Here is a 20,160-nt window from a genome sequence, read left to right as displayed (position 1 = left end):
TACATAATTTAGTTATATTTTATAAAATAGTTAAAATTGAATAGTACTTAATTGTCAAATTACTAACAAAAAAAAAGATGACATGAACAATACTAAAATAGAATTAAGCATGAAGAGCAAAAAAGAAAATTTTGAAAACATAAAAGCCCAAAAAAAAAAAAAAAAACTCAAACTTTAAAGGCCAAAAAAGAATACTCTAGTCTTCTTTTTTTTTTTCTTTTTTTTTTTTTTTAAAGATTAAAATTTAACCAACTTAATGTTTGGAATGTTTTTATTTTAGCTCCTAATATTAAATATCGTTTTCAATATAATCCTCTTTATTTCCATAAATATTAATATTGTTTTCAATATAATCCTCTCATCAAAATTACCAACAAGAATGATGGTATTATGAAAAACTAAAATCACAAATAAAGAAAACTAAAATCGCAAATAGAGACACAGAACTAATTGAAAAGAACATGTCAAGATACTCAAAAGTCAAAATTACCTCATTCAAGCACTAATTCTACATGTATGAAATTAAGGTCTACACATTCACAAGCCAAACCTAGCCCCATTTACAATCCATGAAGAAATCCCAAGCAAAACACACACACAAAAAGAAGCTCATTCAAGTATTATTACTAACGTGGAACACTAGGTAAATGATGAACTGATGTCCCTACAATGAGGGCAACATGACTAACGGATTTAACAATCCAAATGTAAGACAATAAGGTTTGACAGGAACCAAGCATCTTATAGTAACATAAATAATCAGCATCCTTGATCCATACAAAACAATCCAAGAGAGTTGATTCCTTTACAATATGTTTCCAGCAGAGATTATTCTGCCACCCTTCCCCTCTCCTCTCTTATCTCCCCCCATCTGAACTTATCCAGCCTTCTCATTCCATACAAAACAACCCAAAAGAATTGATTCCTTTACAATAGTTTTTGCTTTTGATGGCAAAGATTGTTAATTTGCAATGAGATAGAACTAATCCAGCCCGCTCATTATATAAAGGAATTTTGGAATCTCATTCTGCTGAAGGATTAGACTGATGACAGTGATCGTGCTGCTATTAACGATGATATTTACTTCTATGATGCCCTTTATCAGAATCTTCAATTGAATGTGAAAGAGAACTCTTGTTTCTGCTCTTGTCAATTCTATGATATCTCCTAGGGTCAGAATCTTCGGATGAATATGATTGCTTTTGCCTGCTTCTTTTGCTTCTACAATGCTTCCCAGGGTCAGAATCTTCGGATGAATAAGACTGCTTTTGCCCGCTCCTTTTGCTTCGACGATGCTTCTCAGGGTCAGAATCGTCAGATGAATAAGACTGCTTTTGCCTGCTCCTTTTACTTCTATGATGCCTCTCAGAATCAGAATCTTTAGATGAATGTGTAAGCTTGTGTCTACTCTTGTCACCTCTATGATGCTTCTCTGGGTCAGCATCATCAGATGAATAGGAATGCTTGTGTCTGCTCTTGTCAATTCCATGATGCCTCTCAAGGTCGGAATCTTCAGATAAATATGAACCCTTGTGTATGCTCTTGTCATTTCTATGATGCCTCTCAAGGTTGGAATATTCAGAAAAACAAGAACGCTTGTGTCTACTCTTGTCACTTCTATGACTCCTATCAAAGTCAGAATCTTCAGATGAGTAAGGATGCTTGTCTCTGCTCTTTTTACTTCTACAATTTCTGTCAGCATCCGAATCTTCAGATAAATAAGAATGCTTGTGTCTGCTCTGTTTGGGTCTATCAAACTCTGACCTGTCTGATGAACTTGATTCAGAACTATTTCGCCTTTTTTCCTTCACCCTATGTTTTTTATTCTTTGTCCTCCTCTCCACATCCTCAGAAAACTCATTTTCATATGTGTCTTTAGATTCTCTAACAGATGGTGACTGCTGCTTCTTTTGCTTATGCTTCTTTTTGGACTTCTTGGGTTTGCTAGAGAAGTTCGACAGCAACTGGGGGATATCACCCCCACCGAGGAACCCTACAAAATGGATGGGGATGACAGTCATCACACCAGCATCCAAATATAAAAAAGATAAAAATTGTCATAGAAATTACTGGAATAGAAAAACCATGTACCTCCATACTCATCAAATATGTCCTCAGCAACTATTTGCTGGTTAGGATCATCTGGTTTGAATCCTCCACGAGGAGGACTAATTCCCGGTTTTTGCTTGAGCTCCCACTTTAGAGGCTGTGATATAAGCCAAAGAACAGGAGACAATTGATGTTAGCTCTGACCGCAAGACATTTTTACAAAGCAAGTGAATAAGGATGCCTGCTTCCAGGGTGATCATTTCAGACAAAAGTCTTTTAAGTAAAAAAAGATTCAAAATGACCTTTACTGATTTGATTCTGAAACAATATACAATTTTGCAAACAATAATTACAGGTGCAAAATGAGTACATCTCTCACCAAAACAAGGAATGAAGATTTATATTCAAGGGTGGGAGTGGCACCCATGAGGAAAAAAATAAATAAAATAAACAAATTAAGTAGGGACAAAGTTTGGCTACAACCAATAATAGGAAGATGATATGTGTCCCTATCATGTGCAATGCACGTGACTCATTTAAAATGATTACAATCACTCAAGTGTGGTTTTGTAAATCATGTGCGTTGCACATGAGAGGGACACATGTCATCTTCCTATAGTTGGTTATAGCCTAAGTTTGAAGCCAAACTTTGTTCACCGAGTAATCTAAAATGATTTCATATGTGGCTTGAAGGCCAATGAAATTTACCAGTAAATAAAGTTTATTTAATTAAACTTTGAGTGAAAAGGTCTATGAGGTTAAAAATTACTTGGAATAAAGTTGAGAAGAAGGATATCATAGATAGAGAGATGACAAAGAGTATGACCTTAAATAGAGCAAAATAACTCTAGGGGGGGGGGGGGGGGGAAAGGTACATGTGACCAAACGTATTTTTTCTTGATAATTACACACACACACCCGGTGAGCCTTGAACCAACAACCTCACCTCCGCCTTGCACTCACAAGAGGGGGTGGTGCCATTTGAGTTAAATCCCATTAGCATTGCCAACCCTCGTTGAAAAAGGATCCAATTAGCTATCCAAACAAATTGGGATTAAGGGTTAGTTAGTCGAGTCTATATCCAACAAAGGGTTCGTGAGGGATATCATTAAAAATAAATAAAAACAAAATGATGGATTACGAATATGCAAAGGTAGCAAATATCAAGATAGGTTAGCATAATAGGAAAGGGTAAGAGAGCAGAGATGCACTATATAATGTGTAGATTGTGTTACACTGTTGGGCTATGTAAAGCCTAATTGTGTTTGATCCAGATTATAACCCGGTCCGATATAAAAGTGCTAATGTTTTTAATGGGAGATTTTCTAAGGCTTAGTTCATGAAGCGGAGGCTTGGCCCATTCTGAATCCGCAGTGCAAGATGTAAATACCATTGTTTGTAAAAATTGTATTGCCGCATCTTGTATTTTTCCTTGAAAAGTGAAATTATTGCTGTAGGAAAATTTCCGAACCACGTAAATATTGTATTGTATTATTGTTTTCTTTAACACATTTTTCTCTATTTTTGCATCACATAGATCTAGGAATTTCATGTATGAATCCTTCACACCCCATCACGGTGAGCATATGCTAAGTTCCACATCAAGTGTCTACTAAATTGATTTAAACATACAAATGGGTATGGGAATCCTAATTGTTACATGTCCTTTTGAGATATCATGCAGACATGGCTAATGTGTCCCTAGTCATAACATTGATACCTAGAAAAGGTCATACACAAATCAAGTAAAAAGAAAAAATGCCTAAACAACCAACAGAATCTTACACATTCACTGACTAAGTAAACAATGATAAGTAGACTTCTGTAAGCAACAAGGAAAAATTGACTACTAACAATCGCTAATCAGAGTTTCAAGACTAGCAATGGGATAATATGACTGACCTCACTGGGATCTGTTTGGGCAATGATGGCATTTAAGGGGTCATCTCTTTTCAATCGACTCTCTTCGTTAGGCATTATAGCATCTTTCAATGGACATTCACGATCACCACTTTGATGACCATAAGTTCCACATCTTAGACATTTCACATTGCGCACTTCAACTCCAAATGGTTTCACCCTTCCAGCAACTCCAGTCTCCAACCTGGAAAAATTAATCATGGATAAAATTGACATCTAAATCAGTGTTCACCAATCACAACAGCATATATGCTATACTAAAAACAACTGCAAAAATGATAGCAATTCAAAGACGACTTGTTTGTACATAACCAGAAGGGAGCACAAAGAAAGAGTTCATTTCGCTTGATATTTCATTTCTAAAGGATGAACAACAGAAGCTTCAAGAAGGCTTATAATATTATGACCTAAAAGTTGTAATGTATAATATACCTACCACAAGCACTTTCAACACACTCAAAATAGACGACTACATATTCAAGCCTCCCTTTTAAATAAAGCAACTAAATAAAAGCTAAGGATTCCTTTCAACCATGTAAAAATACTCGATTTCATGTGGAGGGGAATTAAAATCAGAAAATCTTTAAAAACTGCAGAGTTAAAAATCAACATAGAAGTTTACGATTACTTACCAGTTACCACCACAGAAAACTCAATTGTAGAGAAATCCATGCTGCATGCTGCAAATGTACCCAACTTTAAAAGTTGCACAACATTATTTGTGTATTGTTATATTTTACATTGAGCTATTGCAAGGGACCTATGGTCTATGTTTTTCTCCTTATTTGGTTTTTCTAGAGTCATTCCTTACTCAGAGAAAAATCCTCTGGCTTGTTGAGGAGGTGGGTTCAAGGGCCATCAAAGCATGAAGGTATGGAATGCTATTCCCCTTTGTCTTATGTGGTGCATTTAGAAGGAGTGCAATTCTAGGTTCTTTGGCTACTTCCTGCCCCCTCTGCAGGGAGTATTCTTCTTTTAATAAAATTATTCTTTTTTTTTTTGATAAGTAAGAAAGATATATATTCAAGAAGCTACCTCATGAAAACATAAGGCAGAACAGAGAATACAGAGAATGAAACAAACAAAAAGAGAGAAGAAAAAGAAAAAACAAGAAAACAAACGGAAACAACAAAGAACTAATTACAAAGAAGAGAACTAAGGAACATAGGGATAGAATCACTAGAGGTGAGTCCCCAAGCCCTAGACCAATCAAAAAGAGAGCCACTAAAATAAGCGAGCAACTGGTAATCGGATTTGTCCCTATCCTCAAAAGTACGCCAATTTCGCTCCCTCCAAATACACCACATTAGGCACAACGGAGCTAGATTCCAAACGCTAGAAGAGTGCTTTCCAAACTGATTCCACCAACCGAAAAGCGTATCTGCAACCGATCTTGGCAAGACCCAAGAAATCCCAAAAGATCTAAAAACCAAGCTCCACAATTGATAAGCTTTTTCACAATGGAGAAGCAAATGATTCACCATCTCCCCATTACAACGGCATAAAATGCACCAATCAACAAAATCAAAGCCTCTACACCGTAGAATATCCCCTGTAAGAATCTTCTCCCAAGTTGCAGTCCAAACAAAGAAAGAGGCATGTGTAGAAGCCTTAGCCTTCCAAATACCTTTCCAAGGAAAGATAATAGGCAGGGAACTTCGGAGCTTATCGTAGAACGAGCGGATGTCAAAACCCCCCTTCTTCGACAATTTCCAAATCATACGGTCTCCTTGCTCAGAATGAGGTAAATTAGAACCCAGGGTTTGAAGGAATTCATCCACAACACCTGTCTCCCAGTCATTTGGATTTCTAAGTAAAAGAACCTTCCAGCTTCTCTGAGCCTCGGTCCCCAGCCGTTCGAGAGATGAGGCCACAAATGCCTCTCTATTGGTAGCAATCCCATACACTACCGAGAAGGATAGATGGAGTGGTGAGTCCCCACACCACTAGTCCGTCCAAAACTTCACTCTATCCCCCACCCCTACCTCAAACCGGATGTGTTTGCTAAACACCTCCCAACCTTTTCGGATACTTCTCCATAAACCACACCCATGAACACCCCTGCCCAGTTTGGAAGACCAACCCCCCCACTCTTCCCCAAACTTCAGAGCTACCACCCTCCTCCAAAGACGAGTCTCCTCAACCCCAAACCGCCATAACCATTGCTCCAATTGTTATTTTTTCTTAGATTGCTTTTTGATTGGACAAAGATAGTTAGAGGAGATAATTGTTTTTCTTTTTTGGAGGTTTTAATCATTGTAACTTTAGGATTTAAGCTGTTGTGTAGCTCTTGTATACTTCCCGTGAAATAAGGCTCACACTTTTCTTTCTTTTAATAAACTTTAGTACTTATATATATAAAATTAAGAGAAATACTCTCCATATTTCTAAAAAGCCTGTAGGAAAGTTCCCAAAACATGGAAGAATTACAAAAGTATGTATACTTTTGTATTGTTTATGATAAACCCTACTTTACAACAGAAAGACCTGTCAGCTCCTCAGTCTCTCCAACATCCCACTGGGACAAATTCACTCTCAAACACAACACCGCTTTGAAGTACAAAATAACAGACCTGATATAAGAAAGGAGTTCAGCATCAGCATCACCAAAAATAACAGTGTCATCCGCGAACAACAAATGGGAGACTGTCACAATTCCTCTAGAATCACTCCCAACTCAAAAACTAGAAAGACAACCACCCTCTACAGATTTAGTTCACACTCTATTTATGATCTCCATAACAAGAATAAATAATCATGGTGAAAGAAGCTCTCCTTGCTTGGGTGACTATTTTTAATATTAATAAGAATTACTTTACTTAAAAAAAATAAAAAATAAAAATAAAAAACTCCTTGCTGCAAACCCTCTAGAGCTACTAAAGCTAAATGGAGTGCCCCCAGCCAAAAATGAAAATCTAACCATTGAAATGCAAGATAGGGGAAAAAAAATATCATTTTTTTCCAATTCTGGCCGAAACTAAATCTACCCTGCATATAGATACAGTCCCAGTTCACATGGTCATAAGATTTCTTAGTATCTAGTTTCCAAACTAGTGCTTAACCATTAATCCTACTGTTGAGGCACTCATTAGCTATGAGAACTAAATTAAAAAAATCTGTCACTGTCCAATAAAAGCATTATGAGAATCTGACACCAATTTCCCTGGAACCCTTTTTAATATGTTCCCAAAACCTTTGTTAAGAGCTTATAAACACTTCCAATCAAACTTTTCAGTCAAAAGATCCTAATATCTAGAGAAATCATTATAGACCACCACTCAATCAGCTAAGAACATCAAATAATCCTGCAATACTGATTTAAACTCTTATCACTACAATTTATGCAGAAAGTCCATTGTAACTCATACCATAACACTGAAACAATGGCAGTTAAGTTAATTCCACTTATATTGACACAAGTTCATGACTGTAAGCAGCAATAAAGCACATCACTGAATGAAATAGCAAAACGCGTGTCGACGTAATGGCAAACGACATCATGTCAGTTAATGTCATGAATGAGGAGGCACAATGAAACATACCGAGGAGCATTTTTCAAAACTTCAAATTCCTCTTCAGTTGGTAAATGCCGGCCAAAAACATCCTTTGGCCTCGGTTTCTTCTTTTCTTCACCAGAACGATCTCTAATGGGCACAGATTCAGGTGGCTGGTGTTCGGTTTTGTCATCATCAGCATCAGCAAGCTCTGCAGCTTTTGCACTTTCTGGGTTGTAACCGGGTGGCCGAACATACATGAAGCTAACAGCTTTCATCATCTCCACCTGTGATGATTTGATTGGATTCAAATAATTAATTAATTATAAAACCCCATTTCAACCTATGGCATCATCATTCAGTTTTGGGCGTAGCTCAACCATCAGAAACTTTATCAGTTAAACTAACTGAAACCACGAAACCCCATTTCTATTCATATAAAAAAAAAAGTAATGTAAATAGAAAGAGAAGAGAGAGACCTTTTCTTTTTCTTTCTTGGAGATGAGAGCAGTTTGCCGAAAGAATTCCTGCTCCTGAGCATACTGCACATTTTGAAACAAATACCCAAATTAACAAAAAATGGCCAAAAACACTGAATCCAAAGAAGGAAGGAGGGATTGATGAATGAATGCCTCGCGAGCGACTTCTTCGGCACGGCGCTCGCGGTTGGCGTGGGTCTGTTCGGCGATCCACTTGCGGCGTTGGTTGGGATAAGAGAGAGGATGCCATGGCTTTTGGTTTAGGTAAGAGTGGCTCCACGCTGTTCCTGCTTTCGTCTTGTAATCAACTTCACCTTTGTCTTTATCTGAAAATCTCTTGCTCAGCCTTATTCCTCCCTCTTCTCCTTCCATTTTTCTTCTCCTTTTTCTTTCTTACACCTTCTCTCTTCTCTCTTCTCTCCTCCCTACCCAGATTCTCTCTCTACACTCCCTGCCTCTCAACTAAACACACCCATCTTCTTTCTCTCGTTATTGGGCCTTCATCTTAGACCCCAGCCCAGTCCAACTATCCACCTCCTTTACTCTTTTTTTTTATTTTTTTAATGGTTGATAAAAAATTAAAAAAAAATTGTTAACGGTCCCACCCTTGATGCGGTCTAAGCAAATTCTGTCATGTCATGGTTGCAGGAGCCTATCCATTGCATAGAGGCTTTAAGGACATCGTGGCATAACCGTCGAGGCAAAATAGGAACCTAAAAGATTGAATGTAATGATACATAGACAAGTAAATCCCTTATGAATTTCAAGGTACTTCTTTACTTTAATTGAATGAAATTAAGAATTAAGTAAGGGTATCTCTTGTTTGAAGGGTTACTCCACGAACATAAGTACTTGTAGGTATGAGGAATAAGGGACAGGGTTCAAATTTCCATAAATAAATTTCATACATATCTACACTTAAATTAAATTAGACTAAAATTTCTATCTCGTAAATAAATAAATAAAACTGTTTTCTAAACAAGAACCAATAACAACTTACACTTAGGCTTTATTGTAAAATTGTTATTAAAAAATTCTGTCCTCTAATTGCATGCAACAATGGCAACTTTAATCTTAGGATAACCTTATCCTCTCAATCCCTCGTTGTTCTCTCTCCCTCCCTCACCTTGCCACCATCGCCAGACCTCCCTCAACTCGTCATCGTCGTTTCGGACCTCCCTCACATCGCTGTTGCCAAGCCCCACCTCCCTCTTCATCAACTCTCCCTCACCTCGCCACTGCCAAGCCCCACCCTCCCTCTTTATCGACTCTCCCTCATCTCCGCCGCCTCACCACCTCACTTTGACCGCCTCCCTCCTCCTCGTCCTTCTTATTCTCCACCCCATCGACCACCCCCCTTGGCTTGCCTCTCCCCTCTTTCTCCTTATCCTACACACCCCGATCTGTCCTTGTCCTCCTCCTCCTTAAAACCCAAGTGATTTAAAGTACTTCCAATATAAAGCAACTAAATTTGCCAAATAACACATTATTGGAACTTAAGTTTGACAAAGTGGAGATTTAATTGGAACTCGAGTTTCAAGCATCACGTAGCTCGCCAAGCAGTGGAGCCCCATATTGTGGAACTCCATATTACTTAGAATGACAAAACTTAGGTATAGGAACTTAGGTGCTGTTTCTCAGGTTTTTTTCTTAAGATTCAGCCATGTGACTACTTAATTAAAAAATACACTTCATTTTCATAAGAAAAAATCCATATGGCAGAAAAAGAGAACTTAAGGAATAGGACCTAACTATTGTACATAAGTCTTACTTTACTTAGAATTTGAGTTTGTCAAATTTGAGTAAAAGGAAATAATTTTGTATACTTTTTTCCTAAAATATTGGTAAAATTGTGCTATTCGGTAAATTTCACCGAATGAAGCAGTAGAAGTAGTAGCAGATATGAGATAACCCCACGTCATATAAAGATAGTCCCAGCAACGCAAAGCAAAAACAAAGAGCCTGAGTAGCCGTTGAAAAGAGAGAGAGAGCGAGCGAGGAATGAATTCGTCGCTAATGCTTCGTCGTTTTTGCTGTTTCAATACTTCTTCTTCTTTCAACTCCTCTTCAAAGAAGAAGCCCCTTGTCTTCTTGGGCTCTCCTCAGGTACTCTCTCTCTCTCTCGTTTTCTTTTGGTATTTGGGTGTGTAATGAAATGGGTATTCTTGTATTGTATTGTAGGTCTCTACAACAGTCCTTGATGCCCTTTTCAATGCATCTACTGCTCCAGACTCCTTATTTCAGGTATTGGACCTTAGACTCCCATTACATTATCTTCAATTCAATTTTCTCTTTCACTTTCTTATCTAATATAGTTGCACTACTTGGATTTATAAATATATATATATATATATATATATATATATATATCTGTATATATTATTATTATCTGTTTGGTTGGGGTTACTAGAGGTTTATTTCATTGGGATTCTTACCTTAAAAAATAATTAAGCCTTTAATTAGTCTTATACTCTTACTATGTGAAGATTAATTTTATGGCCAGCTTGCATTTTTGTGAAAAAAAATGTTCAAATTGAATGTTTAACATAAAAACTAAAATGTGGACTTAATTGAATTGTCCATTGGGCATCCGCTTATTTGGTTTTTTGTTGAAAGTTGGTTAAAGTATGGTTGTACTTGTACCTAGAAAATGTAAGGCTTTAAAAAGCTATACATAATAAATAAGCTAAAAAAGCTAAATGAAAAAGCTGATGACAAATAGATTAGTGGGTCATGGTCCTTACATCATTTTGACATGGCTTAAGATCCAATAAACATGTAAGTTGAGCTCTTTTGAAAAATCTGTTTCTAGTACACAGAAACACTGCAGATAATCATGAACCTGTCTTTGAAGGGATGGTCTTACAGCAACATTGTGTACATGGTCTTGAGTAAAAGTTGATTTTTTGTTGCTAGCAAAAAAGGTTATAGGCCCACTTAACATTCAGATTGTTTCCGCGATTATTTTTAGTTATATAAAGTGAGAAGTTGTGGTTATGGATTACTAACTTGGCACAATTTAGATTGCAGCAATTGTTACTCAACCGCCTTCTAGAAGGGATAGGGGGAAAAAGGTGATGCCTTCTCCAGTGGCACAGTATGCTCTCGACAGAGGCTTCTCTTCTGACCTCATTTTCACACCTGAGAAGGCTGGAGAGGTAATTAATGGTTTCCCCTCTTGAACTTATCTTTAAGGAAAAGTTAAAATTAATGATTGGTTTTTGACAACATAGAAGCTAGTGGTTTTTTGACCAAATGGAATTTCCTTCCCCTATATCCTATAAACATGGGGTGGAAGTTGAAGTGTTATAAACTTTTACTGGGCATTACTCACTTCTACTTAAGAAAATAATATTTGCTTTCTAGCTAAAGTTTTCAAATCATTAACTGAACCTATAGTAAAAGGTGAATTCTTTTTTATTAACACAATTTTTAGACTACATAAATTCTTTTGCAAAACAATGTAAGTGTCCAAATAGTTATATGTATTTGTTTTCATTTTTACTTAACTAGAATGGGAACATCAATTGTAATTGTAAAATTTAGGAAAGCTTATTATGTTTGTGAGTGTGTGTTTTACATACCCCAAACCATAAGTGGTTCTTAACGGCCAGAGCTTCTCTTCTCTTGCCACCAAAATTCCAAACTCATTTCTGCTCCTACTTTTGGCACTTGCCCCATACATAAAATGCCAACACATTAAAAGTTTTGTCCTAATATAGGCACCCATGTTTATGAAGAATAAATGGTAGACCACATGAAGAGAATTGAGTTTTCTTTCTATATGCAGGACATGTTCTTGTCAAATTTGAAAGCTTTACAGCCGGAACTCTGCATTACAGCAGCATACGGAAATATTTTACCCAGAAAGTTTCTCAATATTCCACCATTGGGTTAGTCACATTTTTTTTTTCGAACAAAATTGAGAATATTGGGCATGATTCTGAGTTAAGCATGGTATGGGCATGAATGAGACCACATTTTTTTTCGTCACATGAATTTGCCATTTGCAATTTTTGAGCATACCCAATTACTTTCACATACTCTAGTAATGCAAGAGAATATTAGAATAATAACTTATCTTGCTTATGGATTGGAGTGTTTCCCATATGGTCAATTGGTTTGGTATCACAGATGCCCTGAATTGCATCCATGATCCTTGAAAATGATTTCAAAATCTTTACTCATCATAGGAAAAGGTATATGGGATGTGAGCTGTAGACCTTAAGTAAGAGGTGCAAGCATCAAATTTTTGTGCCTTATATGTATTTACATCTATGCATGACTATATATCTTTATTAATGTAAATTTGTGTGCCCATGAACAAATGGTCATGCAGATAGGTTTAACCTTCACATGGGAGATATGGAAACAAGAATTTATTTTTCTTCGATAACTGATATGGAAAAAAGAAATAAACCTTCATTATTTAATTATTTGTGGCAGAGGCATTAGGTTTATTTGGAATCATGAGGAAATCTTCCAATAGGTGATAGCAATTTGTTATCACTCAATATGAATGGTTAAGTCTTAGAATTAATTCTGAGCACTGAATTTAAAAATCTGTGTGTGTGTGTGTTTGATCTTAGTAAAGAAACCCTATTTCATGCTTTAGTCATATGGGGTTCTAGTAAATTTGTTGCCATGGTCCTACCTAGAGGCTAGCTCACCATGTGGTGTTTGCATCCCCAAGCAAGTAGCAAGTCAGCCAAGGAGTATCTCACAAGGCACAAGCACCCACATGATGTAAGCAAGAGAATCTAGAAGAGTAAATCAATGCAGAATCAAAATAGTATAGTTGGTTTCTTCTTGTATTCATATAAAGAGAACAATTAGAATGTTGAGAATATGTACAAGAGTGTTACAAAAGGTGTTTGGAAGCCAAGGCTAGAGGCCATGGGCAAGCACAAAGGCCCTTGTCATGTTTGGCTTGTGACATTTAGCATACCTGGTGAAAAAATTTCCCTTCGAGGCATGTTCCTTTAATTTGGATCTTGTGACATGTTTCTTGTGTTATTCTAAGGCATGCTTCAAGGAGGTGGATATGCATGCATGCATGCATCTTAAACAATTTCGTGCCAGTTTTGTTATCGATGAATTTTTTTTTTGGGGATAAGTATTTGTGATCTATGATTGTCTTTGAAGATGTATTATTTATGTTTCATGATACCATCCTGTTGCGGTAAATTTTGAATTCAGTTTGGCATCTGTGAATTTATCTATTGTTGCTAAGTTTGTATCTCGTTCAACCTTTTGCTGCATATTGCTAATGTAATTTTATTATTTATTGGTGAGTTATACATGCACCTAAAGGATCTTGAAACAATGACCTCACTCTCCATCTCATTATTACAAGAGGAAGAACTGCGATTTGAACAAAAGCTCATTGGCATCTCAAATATAAACATAAATTTTGGACATCCAAGTTTAATTTGAAATGTGTACCTACTAGTTTTAACTTTTAAATGATGAGTTGAAAACTGACTAGATGCTAAATTTCAAATGATACCATTCATGATTCAACAGGCACTTCCTTCACCCATCATAATGGGATGGAGGGTAAGGTTGTGGAAAGCCTGAAAAAATGTAATACAAACATTTCTCAAGTTCATATTTTAATTTTCTCAGGGACAGTGAATATACACCCTAGTCTGCTGCCACTGTACCGTGGTGCTGCTCCTGTTCAAAGAGCATTACAGGTTCATTTTATTTTTAGGTTTATGCATTCATTGCGTTGAATACTTTACAGTTCTTCTTTATAAAGTTATTGTAATGACACCTATACATCTCTGCGTTAGGATGGAGTTAAAGAAACAGGAGTATCATTGGCATTCACTGTGCGTGCACTTGATGCTGGACCTGTCATTGCCTGTGAAAGATTGGAAGTTGATGATCAAATTAAGGTATGCTTCTCTGGAATTACTACATTAGTTACGGATCATATATATGCTTAAGTTTTAGGATTCAGCTAGTCTTTAGGTTTGCAAAGCCCTAGCCAAAGTGTCATGGATTGATCTAAAACAAGTAGTTGTTAACATGCATTTGCTGTATCTGAATTTAGCTTTAGTCTTAGCTTGCATTGTTAGCTCAGGCACTATGAGAGTTCATTTTATAAATTATTTGTTACTCTCTGGATGAAGATTATAATGTTCTCCTGATCAGCCTTGAAAGGCAATAACTGCTTTGTGCTTTCTAAGCATTATCTGACTAACCTCAAAATGCTTTGCTCACAGGCCCCTGATTTACTTGAGTTTCTATTTTCTAAAGGTTGGTTATTTTTGTTTTTGTTTTTGTTTATTGTTATTTCCACTTTTAGTATTAATATGTCAAATATGCATGCAATTATTTACTTTGGCTAATTTGTCTTTGTATCTTTTTTCTTTTGCTGTATAATGTGACTTTGTATCTATGCCTGAGCTTGTGTAATCCGATAATGATATAGTTGTGCCTCATCAATAGGGGTTCTTTAGCCAATTAACTTTCTGCATGTGCCATAGAAACTGTTCGCACACAATTTACTTGAATTGCTAGTTTAGTTTGTGTTCATGAAAAAATAAATAAAAATTGCTAGTTTGTATGTATGTGTCATGTTGAAGGTTAAACTTAATTTATGATATGAAACTGTAGTTTATTTATGAAATGAGTTAGTAGAAGAATTAAAAATAATGAGGGAAGTTTATGTTATGAATGCATGTATGAGTTTTTTTGGAATCATGTAATAAACACACGTTATGGTTGCATGTCGATTATATATACCCTATTGCATCCGTCAAGTTCAAAGCAAGAGTGAAGAAGAGAAATAAGTACTAAAGAGTTGTCTTACTCTTCCATCTCCACTCTCTCTTCTTTGGATTGTGAACTTTGACTTCTCTCTTCATAATTGGGAGAGTTGTGACCGTTCCTTCCTCCAAATCCTCTTCCTCTTCCTCGACCAAGTCCATGTCCTCAGCCTCTTTGACTACTTTCATGCCAACCCTTTGTCATTCAAGGTGAGCTTAGATTGTAGAAATTGCTCCAATGGTTCTTGCTTCTTCTTGTTGAGCCTTTCTTCATGGGCTTGTAAAGATCCAATGAGCTAGTTAATGGTTATTGACTCCCAAGTTTTTTGATTCCTCAATTGCCACAACAATATAGTCAAACTTGGAGGTTAATGGCCAAATTATTTTCTCTACCACACAGGCATCATCCAAGTTCTCACTATATTTTTTTCATTGATTTGTAATAGCCAACAACCTTGAAAAATAATTCGAAATAGATTCGGATTCTTTCATGTGCAAGCTTTCAAACTTGCCTATCAATGTTTGAAGGTGAACTTTCTTCACCTTATCAACTCCCCTTAGATAGTTATTAAGAATTTCCCATGCTTACTTGTATTTCTCTTCTTCACTCTTTCTTTGAAATTGACAAATGCATGGGATATATATACTCCACATGCAACCACAACTTTCCTTGTGTATCTTACGTAAACTTCCCTCATTATTTTTGACTCTTCAAATAACTAATTTCATAAACTTTGGTTTATTTATGAAATGAGTTAGTAGAAGAGCTACTGAGGGAATTCTATGTAATGAATACATGTTAGAGTTTTTTTTTTTTTTGGAGTTATTTCATAATACAAGGAAAGTTATGGTTGCATGTGGAATATATATCCCATCCATCCGTCAATTTCAAGGCAAGAGTGAAGAAGAGAAATACAAGTATTAAAGAGTTCTCTTACTCTTCCAAGTGCACTTTCTCTCCCTTTGTGTGTGTGTGTGTGAAACACTTTCTTTGAGTGGTTTGTGAGTGTTTGGGAGTGCAAGTAAGGAAAGGCCCACTAATTTTTCCAACAAAAAGGTATCAAAGTCAATCAATTCATGGTGAGAATGGCTATTACCAATGAGATGGTGTCATTCCAATTTTCCCAACTTACGAAAAAAAATTTGATAATTGGAGTATCCAAATGAAGACATTACTTGGATCCTAAGATGCATGGGAGATTATGGAGAGAGCTTATGAGGAGTCACAAGATGAAGCATCTTTGACTCCAAATGAAAAGGAAATCAACAAGCCTTGACCTTAATATATCAAGGCTTGGATGAAACCATGTTTGAAAAAGTTGCAAAAGCAACTTCATCCAAGCAAGAATGGGGGATTCTTAATAGATCTCTAATGGGAGTTTAAGCCTCAAGGAATTGTGGCTTTAGCTTTTCAAAATTTGAGCTCTAGTGATTAAAACACTTTACCTTAATACTAAGAAAAGTGTAATTATATTAAGTAGCAAAAAGATTCTTTTGGAAATGTTTGAAGAGGGGTACAACTGAGAATTTAAGGAAGATTTAAGACCTTTTAATGTAATGAAAAAAAATGAACATAATACTAAAAAATCTTTTTGAAAGCAAAAATGTTATGGATGGTATTTTTACTCCCTTATGAGTGAACTGCGGGTTATCAAGATGCATCTCTCTCTCTCTCTCTCTCTTTATATATAAAATAAGTAACTTATAGAATAGTAAATTTATGGCTATTGGGCACTTTAGGTGATCATAATTGTTGGTGAACTTATAGCCTCAAAAGCTTAAATTGTTAGCAAGTGAAGTGAACAATGTATATCAAGGACATGACAGACTAAATAGAAAATGTATATGTTGCACACCTTTCTTTAACATCCACTCTCACATGCAGGCCTACCAAATTTAGATGTTCTTTTAGACCATAAATAATTAAGGGCATAATTAGTCACTTTGCACCATCAAGGAAAGGGAGTAGGCTAGATAAGACTTATACCTCATGAATCAAAGTGTTCAAATGGTAATGAAATTTCACCTCCATGCCTAAATAGATCCATTCTTTATCTTACAAGTCTTGGGGTAATATTCTAAGGCCATGTTGCCGTTAAGTGAGCCTCAAACTTGTCTAATAATTATGAAGTTTACAGTTTACTAGATTAAGATTGCAATAGCTTTGGTTGATAGTAATCCAATAATTTTTTTTTTTTTTTTGGGATAAGTGATAGTAATCCAATATTTATATTAAATTTGTGACCGAGTACCTTTGTCCAGCATAAGTTAATGAGCAAATAATTATATATATAAAATTTTATTTTACATATGAATATATGTTTTGTTTTGGTTAATTTATTGAATTGTCTCTTTCAGGATCTGTACTTCTAATCCGTGAACTTCCGTCTATATTGGATGGATCAGCTAAGGTGAAAGCAAAACCCCAAGATGACTCTAAAGCTACCTCAGCTCCAAAGGTACATCATACTAGAAATAGGACTAGGTGTACTGTCTTGTAACATTTTTAAGGGATACTTTGAGGTGTAACATGCATGATGAAGCTGTGGTGTCTTCGTTGTTTTGGGTGCTGATGATTTAACTTAATGTTATGCAGAACATGCTTACAATGTGTACGTGTGCATTCATATTTTTCATTTTGTTCAAACCCCATTTTTCTGTCCAGGAGGTAGTCTTGTTTCTTATATCGATATCCACCTGTGAAATGGGATTTGGTAACTTTGTAGGATATAGTATACAGCATATCTGCAAACCCCATCCAAATAATTTGAATATTCAAGTAACACGGTGGAACTTTAGAGAAACTATGCCCTACATGTTTCTAAATTATCTACATGATGTATTTCTTCTGTATTTCAAGTTGCTCAAATATTTTATGTTTCATGACATCTAAGTTTTCCTGCTTTATCCAGATAACTCCTGAAGAATGCTGGCTATATTTTGATAAAGAAGCTTTAGTTCTACATAATAAGGTAAGCATTTTCTTCTTTGATTCCAAACATGCAGTCATGACATAAAATTTTTCTAGGTTCGTGCATTTGCAGGATGGCCAGGAACTCGAGCTAAAGTTGTAGTTATTGACAATAAAAATGGTCACCACAATATTTTAGAGCTTAAAATTATAACTACAAGAGTTTGCAGCCATAACAATGTTCAGGGAAATGAAGTCGATGATGTTACTTTTGTCAAGGATGCCTTGGCATTTCCATGTGCAGGGTGCACGACACTTGAGGTGTGCTTCATAACTTCTATAACCCTATAATTTAAGTTTCTGTTCAATATATATTTGACTGTTTCGATGATAGATATATGAGTCTATTATGAGAACATGTTTTCTTCTAATTTTCTTTTTCCTATTAAATACTATTTGGGGTATAATGTGTTGTTGGGTGATGTGTTTTGTTCTGCTCCATGCATTTAGAGTTAACTTTCCAGTTGCCCTTAAAAGCTAATATTTGGAACATTTAGATACATTATAAGTCTTCCATTACGGCCAATGGGTATGGTCAACCTGCTCACAGTTGAGACCTTCAATATGACAAATGCCTACCTGCATGTGTTATGACTTCCTGATTTTGGCTCATTGGTAACTCCAGGTTTTGGAAGTTCAACTTCCTGGGAAGAAGGTGATTAGTGCAGCTGCCTTTTGGAATGGCTTGCGAGGTCAAAAGGTGAAAAAGTTATGACAGAGGGATCATTTTTTTGCAGGTGGCATTTAAGATTTTGGTTGAGGTTTAGGTTAGGAAAATTTGTGGTGTATGATCATTTTTCTGTCATTTTGTGTGTTTGTGCTATTGTCCATTCTTTTCAATTCATTTTCAACTAACCAAAAAATTTCCTCCGCAGGAAATCATTAATTTTGTTTAAACAATGGCTATATTGGAACCTTTCTTAGAGCTTATTTTGTCCTGTTCTGTTTTGAGATTATTATATTACTAGCCGCAAACCTGCGCGTTGCGTGTGATATATTTTTTAGAGTGGTCTCATTAAATTTATTTTTACAATTTGGACTAATTTAATAAAGAGTAATGTATTTCATAATTATATTTTTATTTATTATTGGAACAATCATAAATGTAATATAGGACCAATAATAAATCATAAATATAAATTTGAACAATCATATTTTTATTTAATTATAGGAACAATCATAAATCATAAATACAAATTTTGTCGTACTAAAATGAAAATAATAAAAAATTTCCGAGAAATTCAAAAGGCTTGTTAACAAAAATATGCATTTTTTTAATAAACGTTATTTATAGCATTTTGTGAATCATTAAAAAGAATATAAAATTTGAAAATTATTCTTTTAGTTTTAAACAAACTTTCTCAAACCCTATTTTTTTCTGTCCTACAATCCAAAACATAGAAAAACTTAACTAGATAATTAATAAAATTTAAAAATGATTAATTGGATCAATTAGGAAAAAAATTTGTTATTGATAATCTTTTAAGATTATCTTTTTGCAGAAATTATATTTTCGCCCACCCAAAATATATTATCAAAATCTAAGAATTAAATTTCTATATATGCATTGTTATAAAATAATAATAATAATTAAAATATAATTGCAAAAACTAAAATATGTTACTCATCTAATTATTTTCGTTTGACTAACCTTTGCTTTTTTCTGAATAAATGGTATTATAGAGTATTTATAATACAACTATTAAGAGTACTTTATTCACTCAAAATGATTAAAAAATAAATAAAAATTAGTAAAGTCTTGTAGTTTAACATCTAAATTGATCACTATAAAAAATCAAGTTCTAACTTACAAAATAACTAATTATTAACTCAAATCAAATCAAACCAAACCAATGGAATAAGGAAAAAGAACTTGTGAACGGAAATTGAAATATCAAATTACCTAAATATGCATAAAAGTATACACAAATTTATCAAAAAGATAAACAAATGTGATATGACAATTAAATCAACAATAACAAAAAGAACTATTAGTAGTAGAAAAAAAATGGTTGAAACAATAAAAAAAATCCACCAAAAGAGAAACAAAATTGGGGAAAGAGAGAGTATTGATCTTTTTGTATTGAAAAACTTAGGAGGAATAAGGGAGAGAGGTGGAAATGAAGTAAGAAGAAATTTATATGAAAATTAAGATGAAAGGGAAATGGTGGAAGTAGATGAAAGGTTGAATAAAATGAACTATAGAATTTAAGAAAATATATAAAAAAAATCTAAAAATCAAAAATCTAAAATCTAAAGGGAATTGAATGAAGATTTAAAAAAAAAAAAAAAAATTACCAGAGAGAACGAAAGATTGAACTAAAAAGACAATGGTTAAAGAAGATGAAAAGTTGAACAAAGTAAGAATTGTCAAAAAAAAAAAAAAAAGAAGCAAAAAATAAGAAAAGATGCTAAAGATGTAGTGCATAAAGAGTTTTATAAAATTTATTACAAAACTTACATTATTA

The 20,160-nt window shown here is 35.0% G+C and overlaps 2 protein-coding genes across 2 annotated transcripts; one reads left to right on the top strand and one right to left on the bottom strand.

The window, feature by feature from the left end:
* Positions 1-603: 603 nt before the first annotated feature.
* LOC115971067 (uncharacterized zinc finger CCHC domain-containing protein At4g19190) lies at positions 604-8,389 on the bottom strand. Its single transcript, XM_031090747.1, has 6 exons — positions 8,096-8,389; positions 7,943-8,005; positions 7,512-7,750; positions 3,952-4,153; positions 2,092-2,206; positions 604-1,993 (listed from the first exon to the last, which is right to left on the bottom strand). Exons 1-6 carry the CDS (start codon positions 8,312-8,314, stop codon positions 1,068-1,070), a joined length of 1,764 nt encoding a protein of 587 aa, XP_030946607.1. The 5' UTR covers positions 8,315-8,389; the 3' UTR covers positions 604-1,067.
* Positions 8,390-9,864: 1,475 nt separating this feature from the next.
* LOC115971066 (methionyl-tRNA formyltransferase) lies at positions 9,865-18,620 on the top strand. Its single transcript, XM_031090746.1, has 11 exons — positions 9,865-10,048; positions 10,124-10,186; positions 10,966-11,100; positions 11,733-11,835; positions 13,571-13,641; positions 13,741-13,845; positions 14,176-14,209; positions 17,080-17,180; positions 17,634-17,693; positions 17,750-17,953; positions 18,318-18,620. The coding sequence occupies exons 1-11, from the start codon at positions 9,944-9,946 to the stop codon at positions 18,405-18,407; spliced, it is 1,071 nt and encodes a 356-aa protein (XP_030946606.1). The 5' UTR covers positions 9,865-9,943; the 3' UTR covers positions 18,408-18,620.
* The last annotated feature ends 1,540 nt before the right edge of the window (positions 18,621-20,160 follow it).

The sequence above is a fragment of the Quercus lobata genome, chromosome 12, assembly GCF_001633185.2.
Source record: "Quercus lobata isolate SW786 chromosome 12, ValleyOak3.0 Primary Assembly, whole genome shotgun sequence".
Lineage (NCBI taxonomy): Eukaryota > Viridiplantae > Streptophyta > Magnoliopsida > Fagales > Fagaceae > Quercus > Quercus lobata.
The sequence above is the reverse complement of the archived record's forward strand: the minus strand, read 5'-3'. Positions and strand labels throughout refer to the sequence as shown.